Source organism: Salvelinus sp. IW2-2015, linkage group LG23 (genome assembly GCF_002910315.2).
Source record: "Salvelinus sp. IW2-2015 linkage group LG23, ASM291031v2, whole genome shotgun sequence".
Taxonomy (NCBI): domain Eukaryota; kingdom Metazoa; phylum Chordata; class Actinopteri; order Salmoniformes; family Salmonidae; genus Salvelinus; species Salvelinus sp. IW2-2015.
In genome coordinates, this window is record NC_036863.1 from 35,835,210 (window position 1) to 35,854,881 (window position 19,672).

The 19,672-nt window shown below is 42.3% G+C and overlaps 1 protein-coding gene across 1 annotated transcript; it reads left to right on the forward strand.

Annotated features, from left to right (window-relative positions):
* The first annotated feature begins 1,021 nt into the window (after positions 1-1,021).
* LOC111950891 (histamine H2 receptor-like) lies at positions 1,022-3,809 on the forward strand. Its single transcript, XM_023968810.1, has 3 exons — positions 1,022-1,929; positions 2,138-2,628; positions 2,996-3,809. Exons 1-3 carry the CDS (start codon positions 1,309-1,311, stop codon positions 3,075-3,077), a joined length of 1,194 nt encoding a protein of 397 aa, XP_023824578.1. The 5' UTR covers positions 1,022-1,308; the 3' UTR covers positions 3,078-3,809.
* The last annotated feature ends 15,863 nt before the right edge of the window (positions 3,810-19,672 follow it).

Here is a 19,672-nt window from a genome sequence, read left to right on the forward strand (position 1 = left end):
GACCGGGCTTGCTGTCTGCTGTGGATGTTGCCAGCGTAGCGCCTCATGCCTCTGTAATTTGATTGGTGTTTGGATAGCACAGTATAATCACATCAACTGGGAGCTTTCATAGCTCCCCTATGCCAGTGTCATKTATCCTTAATGATTGAATTGGATCAATCAGCCCTGTTCAGGCCAGGTTTCATCTGTCTGTAATGGGAACACTAGCTACAGTACTTCACCTGGGTTAGGGAGTTGTAGAGGGAGGGCAGCTAGTGGGAACAACACAACTGTCACTGGTTGTAAACAAGAGACTGTCTCCATTGAGCCAATTATAACATAATCCCTTAAGAACATGGATATTTTTACTAGTCTGGACATTTTCAGTACCTTTGGACAAGTCCAGGCTAATGTTAGAGCCCAAATGTGATGTGTCCTTCTAAGAAGTGCTAATGATGTCTCAACATGGTTRATAAAACAATGCCTTGTCTGTTGGCCATTTCCTAATATTCAATGTTAGATTTTGAGTAGGCCTTTAGGTCATCTTTGACTTCTGGGTCCAATATGTAATCTGGGTACTCAGAAGGCCTGCAGATAGACTTTAGCTAAGCTTCAAGCTAATGCTGGCGGAATGTTCTGGTGTTCTTCCAGAACAAACAGCACCACACTGCATCAGAAGCAAGTGCATTCATTAACATTTCTCCTTCACATGATGTGCAATTGAATTACCATCATGAAAGAAAACAATTATTAAATGAAGTGAAGGACGACCTTTGATATTTCAACCATGTACTGTATATTAGACACCAAAGGGCCATTGTTTCAGTTTTGTAGTCTAAGAGATGTGAATTTTCATACATAAAAAAAATATATATTATATATTTGCGTAATGATAATTTTCTCATGGGTCAATGCAAAGGCTGTTATGTTATCCAACACAGCCTTAACCTCGTACCACTTAACATCAGTCTACTAATGCACTATCATGTTGAAATCAACATAGCCCAATGGCCATTGTTTTTGTTTTTTGTACACCAGGGCAGCTTCAAAGAGGACATCTTCTGTGAAATGATGAAAAAAGAGATGGCTGCAATACAGCATCCCCCTACAGTGTGAAGCCCTCATTAATCTGATGGATACTGACAGCTGAATTGACAGGACCCTGTCATTATACCAAGTCCTCAACAAGCTTGTTAAGCAGAGGGCTGGATTCTGTGCAGTAGTCCTGTCTGTAGTCCTGCCTGCAGGAGCAGATAAGCTGACAGAAGCAGTAGGTCTGATGTGGAGGCAGGGCTGGACCTTGTGACCTAGTGCAGGGGGAGGGACACCATGATCTCCACGGCACTCCGTTGGCTGTTTCTGGTGTCCTTCATCGTGGTGACCATCGGCGGGAACGTGCTGGTGTGTTTGGCCGTGGGGCTCAGCCYCCGCCTGCACCGCACTGCTAACTGCTTTGTTGTGTCGCTAGCTGTAACGGATCTGTTGCTGGGCCTGCTGGTGCTGCCCTTCTCTGCCTCCCTGGAGCTGCGGAGTGGACACTGGCCCCTGGGGGGCACCCTATGTAACATCTATGTGTCTCTGGATGCGATGTTTTGTACGGCCTCCATCCTGACTCTGCTGGCCATCAGTGTGGACCGTTACCTGGCCATCTCAGCCCCACTCTGCTACCCCCGCAGGGTCACCCCTCCCCGAGTAGCCCTGGCCATCACCACCATCTGGGTCACTTCCATGGCCARGTCCTTCCTCCCCATCCACCTGGGCTGGAACACGGCTGACTTCAGGGTGCAGAACCTGGACTGGGGCATTTGGGACGAGGTGGAGGAGGGACGCACCTGCCGCTTTGAGTGGCATAACAACTACGTGSTCCTAGATGCATTTGGCACCTTCTACCTCCCACTACTGGTCATGTGCGGGATGTACTACTGCATCTTTCAGATAGCACGCAAACAGGTTCATTTTATTCCTTATATGTATTTGTTGTGTGGTAGTATCATTACCAGTGATAGTAGTGATAATAGTAATTATGGCTGGAGCAGCAATAGTAGTACTGGAATAATTAGTAGTAGCTATTATAGTTCCATCCATTTATTAATGTCATCCTTCCAGTCATCCATCTGCTGACCCTCTTCSTCTTTAACCTGTCTATCCATCCATTCAGGTACGGTGTATCCGAGCTGCCACACCCTCATTCGCCCCCACAGCATCAGCGGCGGCCACAGCGCGGGAACACAAGGCCACAGTGACTCTAGCAGCAGTTCTGGGGGCCTTCATTATCTGCTGGTTCCCCTATTACACCTTCTTTACCTGCATGGGCATRGGGGCAGAGACTAACCCCCCTACTACTGCCCACTCTGTGGTGCTGTGGCTGGGCTACTTTAACTCCGCTGTCAACCCCATCCTGTACCCGGCCTTGAATAGGGACTTCCGCAGGGCCTATGGGGAGCTGCTGTGCTGCAGGGGGCCGCGGTGGAGACACATGTCCACAACTATCTGCGTGTCCTTGCAGAAACAAGTMCCCCTCTCTAGCAAACACAGAGACACTCATCTGACCAATGGCCACACAGACACCCTCCCTAAAGACAATCAGCCAGAGGGAAAGAGCCTCACCCCTCAGAAGACCAATGGCAGCAACATTGCTGACCAGACCTGGTAAAATACAGTACACACTGGATAGGGACTAGGTAACACATACAGGACACTTTATAAAGGTGAATGAGAGACAGTTGTGCAGTAGCTAGTACAGTATGATATAAAATGGCTGATACGTTATCTACCACCAGCTTATAAAACAAAGGAGAACAAACCCATACCAAGAAGATAAAGAGAACATAGCCGAGTCAATATTAACTGTCTAAATAGCTGTGTCCGTGCTGATCATTTCCCAGCTAACTGATGGAGACATAGGCAGTTAAATGTTTTGGTGATCCTCTCTGTTGCAGACCCACTGGTGGTGAATTAGTGACTAACCTGGCTGGATTTACTTGAATGTATGTATATGTGTCTTCATCCCTAAAAGGTACAGAATGTCCCGTCAGAGGTACAGTATGTTGGATGGCTTCCAGGAGGTTGGCAGAGGGGACACAAGGACATCTGGATGACAGGCATCCCGGCTCCATATGGGATACCTGTCCACCTTTAAATAATGTACCCCTGCATCAACAGCCAGTTGATGTAGTTCCACTGGGCATAGGTTCCCTCACGTCAGTGGTTTCTAAACCTTTTGGTGTCGTGACATCTTCCTGTGGTCCTCAGATTAACATAACTGTTTCCTGCCACAGCCGACAGCCCAATCTGTGARCCAGTAGAAATAACTGACCTACTGTTTGACAATTATTAGCTCACATCAACCCCCACATTCACATGTGCTGCCAAGATACACTCACCTGTGCTGCTATTATATGGCATGTGACATTCACACCATGAGACATTACTGTTGGCTGTATCAGAATGTAGTGTAATTTGTCCACTGGATTTGTAGACTTTGTTTGTCTGACCATGTGACCTCATATTGTACATACAATAGTTCATGATATAAGTGAATGACATTTTTCAAAAAGTACCCGCACAATAAAATACTCTCATTCACACTCATACACTTGCAAACTACGTACTTTGTCTGCAATGACTTCTATAAATGACATGTCCCTGCCCTCTAGTGACCAAATGTGTCATCACACTCACCCTTACAAGAAGAGGTGACAAAATCAATTGTATCAGTATCTGTTTGTACAAATCATTGTTACAGACATATGTTTATCTATAATGTATTATACATGTACATATGACCAATTATAATGACCTAATATGTCCTGGTTATTGTTGAACTGCAAAGCAAGAAATAAAATTCCAATCTGAAAATGGAATTTCAACATAACCTGACTATTTATTTCCACTAAGCACTTTCAGTACCTGTACTGTAATTAAAATCTGGAGAAACAACAACCAATTCTCCACTCTCACACACTGAACCCTCTCCAGCACCCAGCCAATCAAACCCTTCTTCTGGAAACTCTTGTTGCTGTCACAGTCGTCGTAATGATTGGCCCAAGGCGCAGCGTGCTTAGAGTTCCACATCTGCACACAGGCAACTATCTGTAGACAAGCTCCCACGAAACACAAACGGGGAAAATGGCTGCCTAAATATGATCCCCAATCAGAGACAACGATAAAAAGCTGTCTCTAATTGGAAACCATACCAGGCCTACATAAACCATTAAACACCTACATGATCCACCCTAGTCACTATCACGCCCCAACCAACAGAGAATAAACAGCTCTCTATGGTCAGGGCGTGACAGTTGCTCTTGCTCTCAGTGACGAACCACTTCATAACTGAAGACAGACAGCAATCATATCCTCAATATCATACACAACAGTTTTTMACATTATACCTTTATGTGAGGATATTGTTACTTATCTGTAGTAGTAGTGAACTACCATTGGGATTACTGAAGGTCAAGACAGCTGATGACCTCCAGGGAGAAGTTGTCTGAGCTCCAAGGAGACTCCTCAGCTCCACGCTTCTCTCCAGGCCCACTCTCTGAGTTAGGGACATCCTGACACATCTGAGATTAAACGCACCAGATATTCATATCCAATAATCAGATTCCTAATTTTACATTTCTCTGACATCATTTGCATATTTCTGCTTATGACAAATTTGCGAGGAAATGTTGCCTGATAAGCCTGCATTTTGCAACACTGTTTTATGATATACCAAGAGGGATTATTATTATTAAGTTTATAAAACAATACATAAAAGATTAGTCTTGGGTCAAGGGAATGCATCACAACAAGTCGTACCAGTTATGTCTTATAACCYCAGAAGCAAGGAAATAGCACTGAACAAATAGCAGAGGGGTGTTACCTGATAATTAATTACTTGTTAGCACCAAGCTGGAAAACGTGAAACAAACAAAACAAAAAAATATTTGTCACATCCATTGGTAAATCCATTTAAATTCACTTTTTGACAGCACCTCTTTTGATTTGAACGAAACCTTTCTGTGTGGAAGTGGTCAGAAAYTGACTTTTTGGACCTGAATGCCAAAACATTCAAGAGATAAAGGTGCTCAAAGTTGATCTATTTTGCATACCCCACCATGCCATGAGACATCCATGTCTTCTTCAGTGGAAAAGATAAATGGTTTAGATTGATATAATTTAAAAACGGTCAATTTTATCATTTCGTTTTAAAAAATGTATATACAAATTGCCTTTTTTTACATTAAACGTCAATTATCTAAAAACTCGTAAACTCCGATTTTTTTCATATTTCAGCTTAGACCCTCTTTTACATCATCTGATGTTTTTGTGTTGTGCCTGTCATCGGTTTGAGACACAAAATGCTCTTTCTATGATTTCAATAGGTTACTAGCCCAACACTTAACCGCTAGGCTACCTGTTAACAACAAGTGATGGTAGGCCTTGTCTGTTACAGCATTCCTTATTTTGATTTAGACAAACACATGACTAACTTGATCTTGGCGCGACAACAAATTGTCAACTCATGCACAATTAGGCCTAATCTGTGCTTCAGTCTGRAGCCTACTTATGACAACCACAGCTGCAGGTAGCCTAGCCTGTTTACTCTGATCCCATCTGGGCCAGGGGTAACGTAACGTCATGTTTTTATGGACTAAGTTATAGGGCCATTTATTTTTGTTCTGAGAAAATGTGAATGTGATCAAATGGGGTTTATATTCACACTTCGGGTGGCTTGGCTACCAAGACCTTTTTAATCCAGAATTATTGACTGGAATGAATCAATCAACACAATAGTGATGACATGCTGTATGAGTATCTTTTTAATTACAGATCCAAAGTTCTACACGACGCAACCCTGCATACAACCATCTCAGCCCTGTAAATTATATTGTCCAATCACAGTTGTTTTTTTAAACCATATGACCTGATTAGAAAAAAATAAAGCTGATTTATTACTGTCATACCCTACAACTAGGGTCTGGYGTTTTACCTGGTTACYTTAGRCTACCAGATCAGGAAAAACTCTGGTCCCCYGGAAAACTATTTCCCCCCCACCACTCTTGGATACTACCTCTGAAATCACCACACAATGTTACAAATGAAGAAACATACGCTACATAACCTGTAAGTACGTTTACTATCTTGACGTTTTGGTGGCAGGAATGTGCAGGGGGATAGATATGGACCTTACAGGAAGGACACATTTCCCCAGCAGGTGGCACTATGTCTCAGATAATAACTTTACTCATATGTCCATGTTTAATTCCAAAATAACCGCATCGAGACTATGCCTCATTAGGAAAACATGTGGATCAGTTAGCCCTATGGGTCTACTTTCGAAAGTTCACAAGGTCCAGCAAGGCACATTAACAGGGCAGTCATATGGTGTATTTTGTTAGGATGTATTGGCATTAACAGATGCCATTGGAATTATTGGCTTCTCCTGATACTGAGATGCGCTGCCTGCCTGTCGTGGTCTTGTGGATCATCATTCTCCCGAATGATAGAAACATTTATTTCATCATGGCCACACATTTCTCTGGCGCAGCCAATATTGGAATCCTGGCACCGCCAGTGGCTGGCTGCAGCTTCTTTTGAGAGAGAGCAGTAGTAAAGGTACGCACACAAGCATGAAACCCGCCCTGCCCGAATCAGTTCTCAGAATTTGAGGCCCAGCCCAGTATAAGCCTTGAGTGGAAGAGAAAGGCAAGATAACAGAGAAATGTTGTTGATTTTTTKTTAGGAGGACCCCCTGGTGTTGTGAGGCCCCAGGCAGTTGCCTTTTTTGCATAATGGTAATTCTGCCACTGCTGGCAGTAAACAGTCTGTAGTCTATCCAGTCACTGGTCTAAGACTACCTGATAACGRGCAGAAGGGAAGATGGCACAGGGTAGAGAGGGACAGCAAGGGCTAGGCCTGAGCTAAGACTGGGGCCTGGGGCCTGGGCCTGGGTCTGTTGCTGCTCAGGACACTTGACAGATATACTGACAGACTGCATTATGTATATGGCCAGATGTCACTTTCACTGAGGACAGCACACATTCTATCAGGATGTTACACGCATTGGATAACTTGTTTTATTGAACCCTGTCCCAGAGATCACTTTCAAATGGAACTCTAGTTGTGTACAACCACATTACCAAGCAAATGCGTACCTACAGTATGTGATCTGATCTGTGATTTATCATGTGCGTCCATAAGAGTGATTCTGTGGAAAAGTCAACCTGAGCATGAACATTTCCAAATGAAAGCACGGAGGGCTATATGTTGGAGTTCAGGCTTTTGACCATTACAGAGTACGAGGCCAAGTCTCAAATAAGGCTTTTCATATTTCATTGCTTTTAGAAAGGGCTCACAGAGCTTGTTTTTCAACTCACAGCTGTCTCCCAGTGTCAGTTATTGAAGTTGAGATGTTAATGAAGCAATGCAGATCAAACTGAAGCATCTTGGGTTTTGTTTGTGTGTTCTACAACCTTGTAAAGATAGGGGATGACTGGGACAGGCAATGTAACACTCCATAATGGTTTTCAGGAAAGGTTTTTGAAAAACATTCATCGTACTTCAACTTTCATCAACGTTTTATATGGTCTAAAATTGTTTTAATCTCTTTTCATTGTCAGTATCCTTTTTCAGCGTTATGATATGCGTAACATCCGTAATAGTTGTGGATGTTATGGATATTGATGTATCAAATCTTAGCTTCAGAAGCTTGTGCATTCACCACATTTTGTGTGCTTGTTTCTGAGAAGTATTCTTCAAATTTTAATAGAAGCAATTGTTGATACCTTGAAACTGATGTGTTCGAGCTAAGATTAAGCCTGCTGAAAAAAAAGCATAGACCAGCAAAAATGTCAAGCTGGTCTATGCTGGTCCATACTGGTCTATGCTGGTCCATGCTGGACAGTGCTGGTCTAATACTGGTCAAGCTGTTCTGACCAACATGGTCTAGCTGGTTATGCTGGCTGGCCTGTCACCAGCATACCAACATCACCAGCATCAAAGCGTCCAAAACATAACAAAGACTGGTCACCAGCAAAACCAGCACTATGCTGGTCTGTGTTGTTTTTATTTCTGCAAGGAACTTAGATGCTGAAATGCATTTATTATACATGGCAGTTTGTTTTAGATAGAAAGATGGAAAGAGTTGATCAACTATCTGTGAATAGTCCTGGAGTGGCGGTATACTGTCTCATTTGCATACTTGTAAAAAATATTTCAGAAAAATGTTAATACGAAAATAAAATGGTTATACTTGTGTCTACATTCAACTGGTAAAGGTTACATTTAAGGTGTGATGCCAGGCCTGTTATACTATTCAGGCTACCTGTAATTATGCAATCAAGGTACTATGCCTTCTGCTGATATTTTAAAACATTTCAAATGACAACAAATGACAACAAATTAGTTACGATAGATTTTTATCAAGAAATCTTTAAGATTTGAATGTCCATTTCAGACTCTGTAACATCCATAATGTAGGGTGTAACATCCATAACGTAGGGTGTAACATCCACAACGGAGGGTGTAACATCCATAATGTAGAGTGTAACATCCATAATGTAGGGTGTAACATCCATAACGGAGGGTGTAACATCCATAACGGGGGTGGTGACATCCATAACGGAGGGTGTAACATCCATAATGTAGAGTGTAACATCCATAACGGGGGGTGTAACATCCATAATGTAGAGTGTAACATCCATAACGGGGGGTGTAACATCCATAACGGAGGGTGTAACATCCATAACGGGGGGGNTAACGGGGGGTGTAACATCCATAACGGAGGGTGTAACATCCATAACGGGGGGTGTACATCCATAATGGAGGGTGTAACATCCATAACGGAGGGTGTAACATCCATAACGGAGGGTGTAACATCCATAATGTAGGGTGTAACATCCATAACGTAGGGTGTAACATCCATAACGGAGGGTGTAACATCCATCATGAAGGATGTAACATCCATGATGCCTCTTATTTTATTTATTTCTCCAAAAAGCCAATATTTATTTGTCCGCTTTTTATACACTCCCCCAAGGGGCACTATAGACAAACACATCAAAAGTTTTGTTTATATTTTGTTTGTCCATTCTATGAGACATTAAAGTTGTGATTTTGCATTCAAATGAAATGGTCGTAACGCTGGAATCGCCCATATCTTTGCACATGTTGACCCATACACACTCTCAACTCACATGTTGAATGTATGCAACATAAAGCATCTCTAAAGCTTCCAGTATCTTAACTTCCCCAAAACAATTCCTACTGACCTCAAAATAAAGAAAAGGGAATGGAAACAGAGGCGATAATGGATGGATGAAGAGAGTGCATCAAAATGCGTCTGCAACTTCAGCACCTGTCTGCAGAACCTCTAGGGGAAATGGATAGCTCAATGATCTGAATACACTGTACCTCAGTTGACAACCGCAAATCTAGTTTGGAGACAATTACTCTCCTCTATCCAACTCTCTGTTTGTTTTTTCCATCTGTGTTTTCCAATCTGTTGAACTGACATGGTCTTTCCAGGTAAAAGTCTGTACAGATCAGATAAATCCTGTATATTGAAGATTTATTTCTCATGTGAATAAAATGCACAACATATATTTATTACTCCCAGAGTTGGTAATACGGTAAAAGAAAAGCAACAACACTGCATCAGAGAAAATCTAGTATAAACACAGAGTCCTACAGAGAAGTCTGGAAAAGGAATTGATCAGAGATCATTTCCAACACCAGGGAGATGGAGACTGTGTTTTCCTCCAGAAGCCAGGCAGAGGGAGAGGAGGCAAGCAGAATGTAGCGATGTGATATTGCGGCAGAGATTGCATTTTTTGCTGAGCTGTTTCATTACTTTTCCACTCATTCATACCTGTCCCTGTTATAGCCTTGATTTGTTGTTCTCTTTTTAACACTCTTTCTTTACTCCTCCTGAGGCTATTGTTAGTTTTTGATTCCCTCTTTTTATAGTTTTGTTTCTGTTGGGCTGGAGGGGGCTCCAATTCCCTGCATTACCGCTCCCCTCACATTTAGAGTGCTATCATTCACACTGCTGCAGTACAGAGAGAGTGGGGGTAGAGAGACAGGGAGAGGAGGTAGAAAGACAGGGAGAGGGGGCAGAGAGACAGGGAGAGTGGGTAGAGAGACAGGGACAGGGGCAGAGAGACAGGGAGAGGAGAAGACAGACAGAGGGAGGGGCAGAGAGGACAGGGAGAGGGGGCAGAGAGACAGGGAGAGGGGGTAGAGACATAACAATAAGGGAAAGGGGTGACAGAAACAGATACAGAATGGGGGAAAATGAGTCATGAGTACAGTGCACAGTGTAAAAGTATTTATATCTCTGCCAGTCTGTCTGCCTGTGTCTGTCTCTTTCTTATGCCCCTAATAAAGCATGGTGTTTCTCTCTTAACCAGAGTAGGTGTAGGAAAAACAAGAGTCAGAACTGTGAGCGCTGCGTTAGCTGCAGTATCGTGATGGGGAGGGAGCAGCTAAATAAATTATTATTGCTGCTGTTTATAGCTGCACAGTGCAAAGAGCTATTCTAAACCTGCCACACAAGCACCGTGCAATGATTACACCCCTCCGTGTAACACAGACATGAGCACCTTATTACATCCTACTAATCACCGACACACAATTATCACAGTGGGGTGCGGTTACTATTACTGAATTATGCGKCTACACACACACACACACACTCATGCTCTCATTAAAAGTGACCCCAAAAAAATCAGTGCTGAAGGTATATCTGGAATTATGTATTATAGTATTAGTTGATCCAGACTCATTCTTTTGTGCATCATGTGCTTAATATAAAACAAATCAATATGACTTTACGTCCCTCCTGTATTTTACATTAATCCTCCAGTACACTTGGGATGCTTCACCAGTGGCCCCCTCACTACCTCCTTCCTGAATGGGATGGGATGGCGTGACAGCATTGATACTCACTAGGTGAGCCATTTATCCACGTACATACATGCTGACGTCTCACTCTATCTGTTGATGAATAGAGTATACTTGGCTAGCTGTTTTCCCCTCACAAAATATTGACTGAATTTAAGGTACCACCATCCTCCTCTGTGCGACGACTCCCCTGATAYCTACCTGACTCCCCCAACCCCCTCTCCAACCATACCAGAAGGAACTACCATCTCAGACAGGCAGAACGACATAGACTGTGAGAGGCCTTGGTCCAGGAAAGACAGAGAATGAGATTAGGACAGATAAAGAGAGATGGGAGTTAAGGAGTGAGATKTGTGGTGGTTTAGGCACTGTAATGTTCAACACTGACCTGTAGTCATTCTCTGACAAATTKTCATGGATACAGTATGGAGTGTGATAACAGATTAGCCTGCGCTGGGTTTCAGTACTGGAGTTTTTGCGGTATAGGCCTGTACTTGTGGGATTAAAGAGTTGTACTGTGTTGCAAGGTAGTGTCAGTGTAAGTGCGAGTGTTAAGTGTGTCTTGCAATAAACCAGGTCTCTGTAATGTTCTGCTGCCCCAGATATCCCTCTTCTCCCTGGCCTCCCYCTGTCTCTGTCACAGACCATAATGKCACACACAGTTAACTGCTAAACTCCTGGAAGCGTCTGGAGATCCCAGGCAGGTTTAGCCTGGACATGCTGACTACACCGGTCACATGCGTTTTTTAATTTAACCTTTATTTAACTAGGCAAGTCAGTTATGAACAAATTCTTATTTACAAAGACAGCCTACCGGGGAACAMTGGGTTAACTGCCTTGTTCAGGGGCAGAACAACAGCTTTGTACCTTGGGGATTCGATCCAGCAACCGTTCGGTTACAGGCCCAATACTCTAACCACTAACCACTAACCACTCTAACCACATTTGCCARCCCCAAATGTTTGTCTACCCCCACCAGATGRGATCAGGACATGCAGGTTGAAATATCAAAGCAAACTCTGAACCAACTATATAAATTTAATATGGGGACAGGTCGAAACACATATGAAACATTCATGGACATTTAGCTAGCTAGCTTGCTGTTGCTAATTTGTCGGGGGATATAAATATTGGGTTGTTATTTTTTCTGAAATGTACAACGTCCTTTTTTTGCTGGATCTTTGTAGAATATCAACCCATTTTGAGTCACGCAAAACCGTGTGTTCTCTGCTCCAACAATTAATCGACAGATTAAAAGGGGAAARCTAGTTGGTTTCTAGTAATCTCTCCAAATTCAGTCTTCTTCTTCTGTGGATTTTATGTGGTGGTTGTCCACCAACGTTAAGGTGCATTACTGCCACCAAACTGGACCGGAGTGTGGACRTCGTTCATCTTTCAATCACCCACGTGGGTATATGCTCCTAAAAACRAACAATGAGATGGGAGAGGCGGGACTTGCAGCGCATCAAGCATTTTAAATAGAACCCAGCATGTTAGTGTATAATTTAGTATTCAATATTTTATTAGGATCCCAATTAGCTGTTGTCAAGATGGGGTCCAAACAGAAATAAAACTTTACATCATACAAATTAACATTGCTCAATTATTATATTAACATTTTACTACATAATACATTACTAAGAATAATGTGTAGGATACGTGTAGAGTGTGTTGTGTGTGTGTGTGTGTGTGGTGTGTGTGTGTGTGTGTGGTGTGTGTGTGTGTGTGTGTGTGTGTGTGGTGTGTGTGTGTGTGTGTGTGTGTTGTGTGTGTGTTGTGTGTGTGTGTGTGTGTGGGTGTGTGTTACCCATTGTGCTGTAAACTCAGCAACAAAAAAAAATCTTTGAAAAAATCTTTCAAAGATAATAGTAAACATCGCAAATAACTTCACAGATCTTCATTGTAAAGGGTTTAAACACTGTTTCCCATGGTTGTTCAATGAACTATAAACAATTAATGGACATGCACCTGTGGAACGGTTGTTAAGACACTAACAGCTTACAGACGGTAGGCAATTAAGGTCACAGTTATGAAAACTTAGGACACTAATAAGGCCTTTCTACTGACTCTGAAAACACCAAAAGAAAGATGCCCAGGGTCCCTGCTCCTCTGTGTGAACGTGCCTTAGGCATGCTGCAAGGAGGCATAAGGACTGCAGATGTGGCCAGGGCAATAAATTGCAATGTCCGTACTGTGAAACGCCTAAGACAGTGCTTCAGGGAGACAGGACGGACAGCTGATCGTRCTCGCAGTGGCAGACCACATGTAACAACACTTGCACAGGATCGGTACATCCGAACATCACACCTGTGGGACAAGTACAGGATGGCAACAACAACTGCCCAAGTTACACCAGGAACACACACCCTCCATCAGTGCTCAGACTGTCCGCAATAGGCTGAGAGAAGCTGAAATGAGGGCTTGTAGGCCTTTTGTAAGGTGATGGTCGCTGGACCAGACAGAACTGGCAAAAAGTGCTCTTCACTGACCAGTCGCGGTTTTGTCTCACCAGCAATGCCACCAGCCATACTGCTTGTTCTGTGCGTGATTTCCTGCAAGACAGGAATGTCAGTGTTCTGCCATGGCCAGCGAAGAGCCCGGAACTTGCAGGTGCCTTGGTGGAAGAGTGGGGTAACATCTCACAGCAAGAACTGGCAAATCTGGTGCAGTCCATGAGGAGGAGATGCACTGCAGTACTTAGTGCAGCTGGTGGCCACACCAAGTACTGACTGTTACTTTTGATTTTGACCCCCCCTGTGTTCAGGGACATATTATTCCATTTCTGTTAGTCACATGTCTGTGGAACTTGTTCAGTTTATGTCTCAGTTGTTGAATCTTGTTATGTTCATACAAATATTTACACATGTTAAGTTTGATGAAAATAAACGCAGTTGACAGTGAGAGGATGTTTCTTTTTTTGCTGAGTTTATATGTATGTTCAGTCTCTACTGTGTCATAMATGTTTTCTTCAGTGCCATTCAGACTAGTGTCCTCATGGTTGGAGACACTATACTCTACATCTGTTATTGCGGCAGGTTTTATTTACTTTGATGAAAGTTGAACGCCGAATTTCAACTCTCGAAAACGTTGAACTGTGGTAAACTATCGTGTTATCCGACGCTCTCTCATCATGTGTATCGTCTCCCTCCTTTTGTACTTACTATTCAAGCTCTACCTTTCATCGGAGACATTCCCTCCCGCCTCCAGCTCTTTGCTCTCATGCAGTTGTACAGAGCTGGCTGTGGCAGTTAGTGCACTTGATAGATATTGGAGGGAAGGGTGTACTGTTGGCTGTTMGCCAAATCTTCTCACTGATGTGGATGACCTTACTCTCTTTTGAAATGTGTTTAATAATAGGGATATGGTTTTACTCTACACAACTCTCAACTGTTTATATTGCTCTCACTACTTTATGCAAAGACTCATCATCATTTAGATTCCTATCTATATCTTTCTATCTTCTTGACTAATTTAATGACCTCTAACTGCTCTAATTTACACTCATTTTACTTTGATATACTTTTTATAATAGCTGCTTAAAGCAAACATCCAAAGAGGAGGTTTGACTGGATTAGTGATATACTGTATGATGTGCTGATAGTGGTTCTGACAGTACTGGCTATCTTTGGGGTACTATTTTTACCTTGCCACTCTCTGGGTGAAGTGCTCCTCTCCTGGGAGACTGAAAGGATTGTGTAAACCACCTCAGGTCACAAGAGCATCATCCTCCCTGTGTGTGTGTGTGTGTGAGTGCCCATTTGTGTGGTGTGTCATGACGTCGCCTGCTTGGGTATTGCAAACCCCATCCCCATCCCCCTCTCCCTGCCTTTCCCTTTCCTCCTTCAACCCATGCTGTGATCACAGAGAGACGTCGTAAATTCCTGAGAATCTCCTCATGGCCAAACAGTKTTAAGAGAGAGGGTAAACTTTCAGGACAAAGGAATTTTCTCCCACCTCACAGAACTTGAGGTACGAACATATTTCATGTTCCTGCAAAATTATAAAAGATCGGTGGAGAGTCCAGCTATTAACATGCCCATTGGCCACCACGTGGGAAACTCATGAGAGACTGTGGGACTACATTACCATACCGCTGTTTATATAATAACCTCAGATATGAGGTTTACATCTGTTTGTTGTATAAAATGAATGAGTGAGTATGATACTGTTTGTATAATTGTGTAATATGATTTTGTACTGTTTAATTAAGAAAAATACAAATCCCTTTTTGATTTGAACTAAACCCGAGGACCCGCCCCTGAGCCAGTTGCGTCAGACATCCAAGGACAGCCCCTTCCTNAGAAAAATACAAATCCCTTTTTGATTTGAACTAAACCCGAGGACCCGCCCCTGAGCCAGTTGCGTCAGACATCCAAGGACAGCCCCTTCCTGCTATCTGAATAAAAGTCGACTCTGAGAAATTACCATTAGACCATGTTTATCCTCCATGGGGAGAACGAAGGTTGAGTACAATTGCTGAATCTTTAACCATACCACGTGGTTAAACTCTTAGACTAATAAGAACAAGTTTTGATATTGACTACTAGTCTGCAGCTAGGAATTCGGTATCATTGAACGCGAAGAAAGACAACCGCCGAAACATCCATTCTATAACGAATGTCACTCTGAACTATCCARAATAACCGAGACAGAAGGAACTCCAACAGAAACTAACTTCACTCCAACGATCAAGACGACACACACCGAGCGTAACTATATATATGTTGATTGCAATTGTTCCCGAATGAACAATTGTCTTTGCTATCAATTTAATGATAGCAAAGACACGACAGGTGTTATAAATAGAATATAAGCACTTCTATTTTTTTGTTGTTTAACCTTTAACCACTAACAGTATAGCCCTTCTAATCAACAGTATTTCTGGGTAAAATTGCACTTTAAACAAGGCTGTTACCTTCTTGATGTGTTTTCTAACAATGCTCCAGTTACAGATTATGATCAAATGCATATACAGTATATATGTGTGTTTGAGATGTTTTTAGAGATTTAGGCAAGTCAGTTAAAAACAAATTCTTATTTACAATGACAGTAGGAACAGTGGGTTAACTGCCTTGTTCAGGGGCAGAACGACAGATTTTTACCTGGTCAGCTCAGGGATTTGATCCAGCAACCTTTCAATTACTGGCCAAACGCTGTAACCACTAGGCTACCTGCCGCCACTTAGTAGAAGCAATCTTTAGCAGTGATCACTAATTCCACACCCGGATTGTGCAACATTTGCCCATTATTATTTTCTAAATCCTTCAAGCTCTGTCAAATTGGTTGTTGATCATTGCTTGGCAACCATTTTCAGGTCTTCTTGGTAAGCAACTCCAGTGTAGATTTGACCTTGTGTTTTAGGTTATTGTCCTGCTGACAGGTGAATTCATCTCCCAGTGTCAGGTGGAAAGCAGACTGAATCAGGTTTTCGTCTAGGATTTTGCCTCCATTACGTTTATTRTTTAAAGGGGAAAAACTCCCAAGCCCTTAACGATTACAAGCATACCCATAACATGATGCAGCCACCACTATGCTTGAAAATAGGGAGAATGTCACTCAGCATTTGCCCCAAACATAACACTTTGTATTCAGGACAAAAAGTMAATTGCTTTGCAACATTTTTAGCAGAATTACTTWAGTGCATTGTTGCAAACAGGATGCATGTTTTGACATTCACTGCTCGGCCGTGTGGGGGYAAAAGATGGGGTAGTCATTCAAAAATAATTTCAAACACTATTATTGCTCACAGATTGTGTCCATGCAACTTATTATGTGACTTGTTAAGCAAATGTTTCCTCCTGAACTTATTTAGGCTTGCCATAACAAAGGGGTTGAATACTTATTGACTCAAGACATTTCAGCATTTTTTTATTTGTTTTATTAATTTGTAAAAAAATAAAAATAAAAAATAAACATAATTACAATGACATTATTGGAAGTGTGTAGGCCAGTGACAAAATAATCTCAATTGAATCCATTTTAAATGCAGGCTGTAACACAACAAAGTGTGGAAAACGTCAAGGGGTGTGAATACTTTCTGTTGGCATTTGTGAGTGACAAGAATGGAAGGTTATTGTGGGGCTAAAATAGTCTCTGAGCAATAATTGTCAGCCCTTCTAGACAGAAAAAGGGTGTAGGTAGAAATAGAGCCTCCTGCATTGACTGACTGAGCCAGTTCAGTGGAGTGAGCAACAGAATGATGTCTAAAAGCTCTGTCTCCATACAGCACCAGCTTACGTAATGGTTCCCAATCCAGTGTCTGTATATGTCTCTCTGGGCGTATTGTGAATGTGGATTTGCATGTTTGTGTGAATGTCTCTCTCGGTTGTGCCTGTTTGTTGCGTGATTGGTGAGACCGTATGCATGGCCTGTGTTTGTTGTGTGGTGTGTGTGTGTGTGTGTGTGTGTGTTGTGTGTGTTGTGTGTGTGTGTGTGTGTGTGTGTGTTGTGTGTGTGTGGTGTGTGTGTGTGTGTGTGTGTGTGTGTGTGTGTGTGTGTGTGTGTGTGTGTGTGTGGTTGTGTGTTGTGTGTGTGTGTGTGTGTGTGTTTGGTGGTGTCTACCCATTGTGCTGTATGGTGATGTATAGTGTCATAAATATTTTCTTTAGTGCCATGCAGACTAGTGTCCTCATGTATGAATGTTTTTGTGCGTGGGACCTAGGCTGTGGCGGGCATGAAATTCTGTCAGACGGTAATGTCATGCAAATGACTGCCGGTCTCACGGTAATCACATTGAATATAGCCTACACCATTAAAATGAAATGATTTATTGTCTTGTAAAAGCGCCTATTAAACCTGGGAATGTCTGATAAATCAAATCATATGAGCTCATGATGCGACTCTATATTGCTGATTTGAGAAAAAAAAACGCAAAAAAAGCATGGGCTCTGATCCTTGTGCATCCAGCGGAGAGAGATAATTGCTGGGACAAAGTGTATATGTGTGTATTTCCTCAGTCCTCAATGACAAACATTCCTAGCCTCTTTCCCGTTAGTAAGGCCTTGCCAGCTCTACTAGCTGTCTGAATACAGATGTAGGATCTTAATTTGATTGCTCTTTTGTTGCTGAGAATGCAAACTTGTAGTGMATTTGAGGTTTAAAAAGGCATCTAAAGTTTGTGAAGTTTCTACTTAACATTTTTTATTATTATCAAACCTTACGAAATGTTTATTATAATCCAAATAATGTTTCACAATTCCTGTTGCTGCACCATTATTTTCCTGCTGTAGCAAACTGGCACAAATTAAGATCCTACATCTCTAGGCAGAGATGTGCATTTAGGACCTAAGGGGCAGCCTCCTGCTGCAGCCTCTTATGACTCATTGTATTTYTGAAAGCCTGCATTATTAATGATTGTAAAACTCACTGCTCTGATGTTTCAGGAGAAAAACTTTTTTTCACCCAAAGTCACTTTTCGGGTCAAGGGCTATTTTCACTGAGAATGTACCATATTACGTCACAAATGTCCACAATCATCCGACCTCAACCCAAATGAGATGATTTGGGATGAGGTGGTCCGCAGAGTGAAGGAAAAACAGCCAACAAGTGCTCAGCAGATGTGGGAACTCCTTTAAGACTGTTGGAAAAGCATTCGTGAGATAATGCCAAGAGTGTGCAAAGCTGTCATCAAGGCAAAGGTTGGCGACTTTGAAGAACCTCAAATATAAAATATATTTTGATTTGTTTAATACTTTCTAGTTAATACATGTTTCTATATGTGTTATTTCATAGTTTTGATGTKTCCACTATTATTCTACAATTTAGAAAATAGTAAAATATAAAGAAAAACACTGGAATGAGTAGTTGTGTCCAAACTCTTGACTGGTACTGTATATATATATTAGTATGTTTGGTTTCTGTATTTGTGTTTCCAAATTGATGTGTATGCATTGGGAGTAAGTGTTTGTGTGTGGATGTAGCTGTGCGTTTGTGGATGTGTATTTGTGGATGTGTGTGTTTGTGTGTATGCATGTTCAGCGAAAGCTGTAATACTCCATTATGGTGATTACATATCCTTTGGGGAACACAGGGAAAAGGCGGCAGTGAACAGAACAGAGTCGCTCCATGAAGATTCTGCTCGCAAATTGCTTCACTGAATGGYAAACAACGACCCACTAAAGTACCCCTGCAATGGTGCACTAATAAGTTCATTTACCGAGCAACCCTAGGCTTCTTACCTGKCTCAACACGACCGTCCCGTAGGCCTGAGTTTTAGTTAGAGGGATGGAGGGGTTGGACGGAGAACTCTTGATGTCAAAAACATATTTTAAGGTTTTTAGAAACGAGGAAGAATTAGAAATGTGAGCGATAGGAGGGAGAATAGAGAGGTTTACTAGGAAGAGAAAAGATCGACACAATGTATATCGACACAATATACCAGAGATATGTAAGAAGATGTGCGGAGTCATTGTAACAAGGGACAGATGAGAATATAGTCATCATAAAGGGGTATAGTTGCGTTTTAGTGCAATGCTAGACTTAGTGGGTTGTTTCACTAGGTCTAGGACACCAACTGAAACCCTGAGGTGACAGTCTTAAGTTTTGGGGACGAGTCACAAAGGAACTCATTATCTTTAATTACCGATCGATGAGGGGCACCAGGTAGAGAAGAAAAGTGCAATAGATCCTCACAGTATTTTCTCTACAGTATGACTCCTGCGCTTAAAACAGGCTTGTTCGCACCAATGTGTCGGAGGAAACATCGTTCAACTGACGACCGAAGTCAGCATGCATGCGCCTCCGGCCGCCACAAGGAGTCACTACAGCGTGAATGGACACAGACATCCCAGTTGGCCAAATCCTC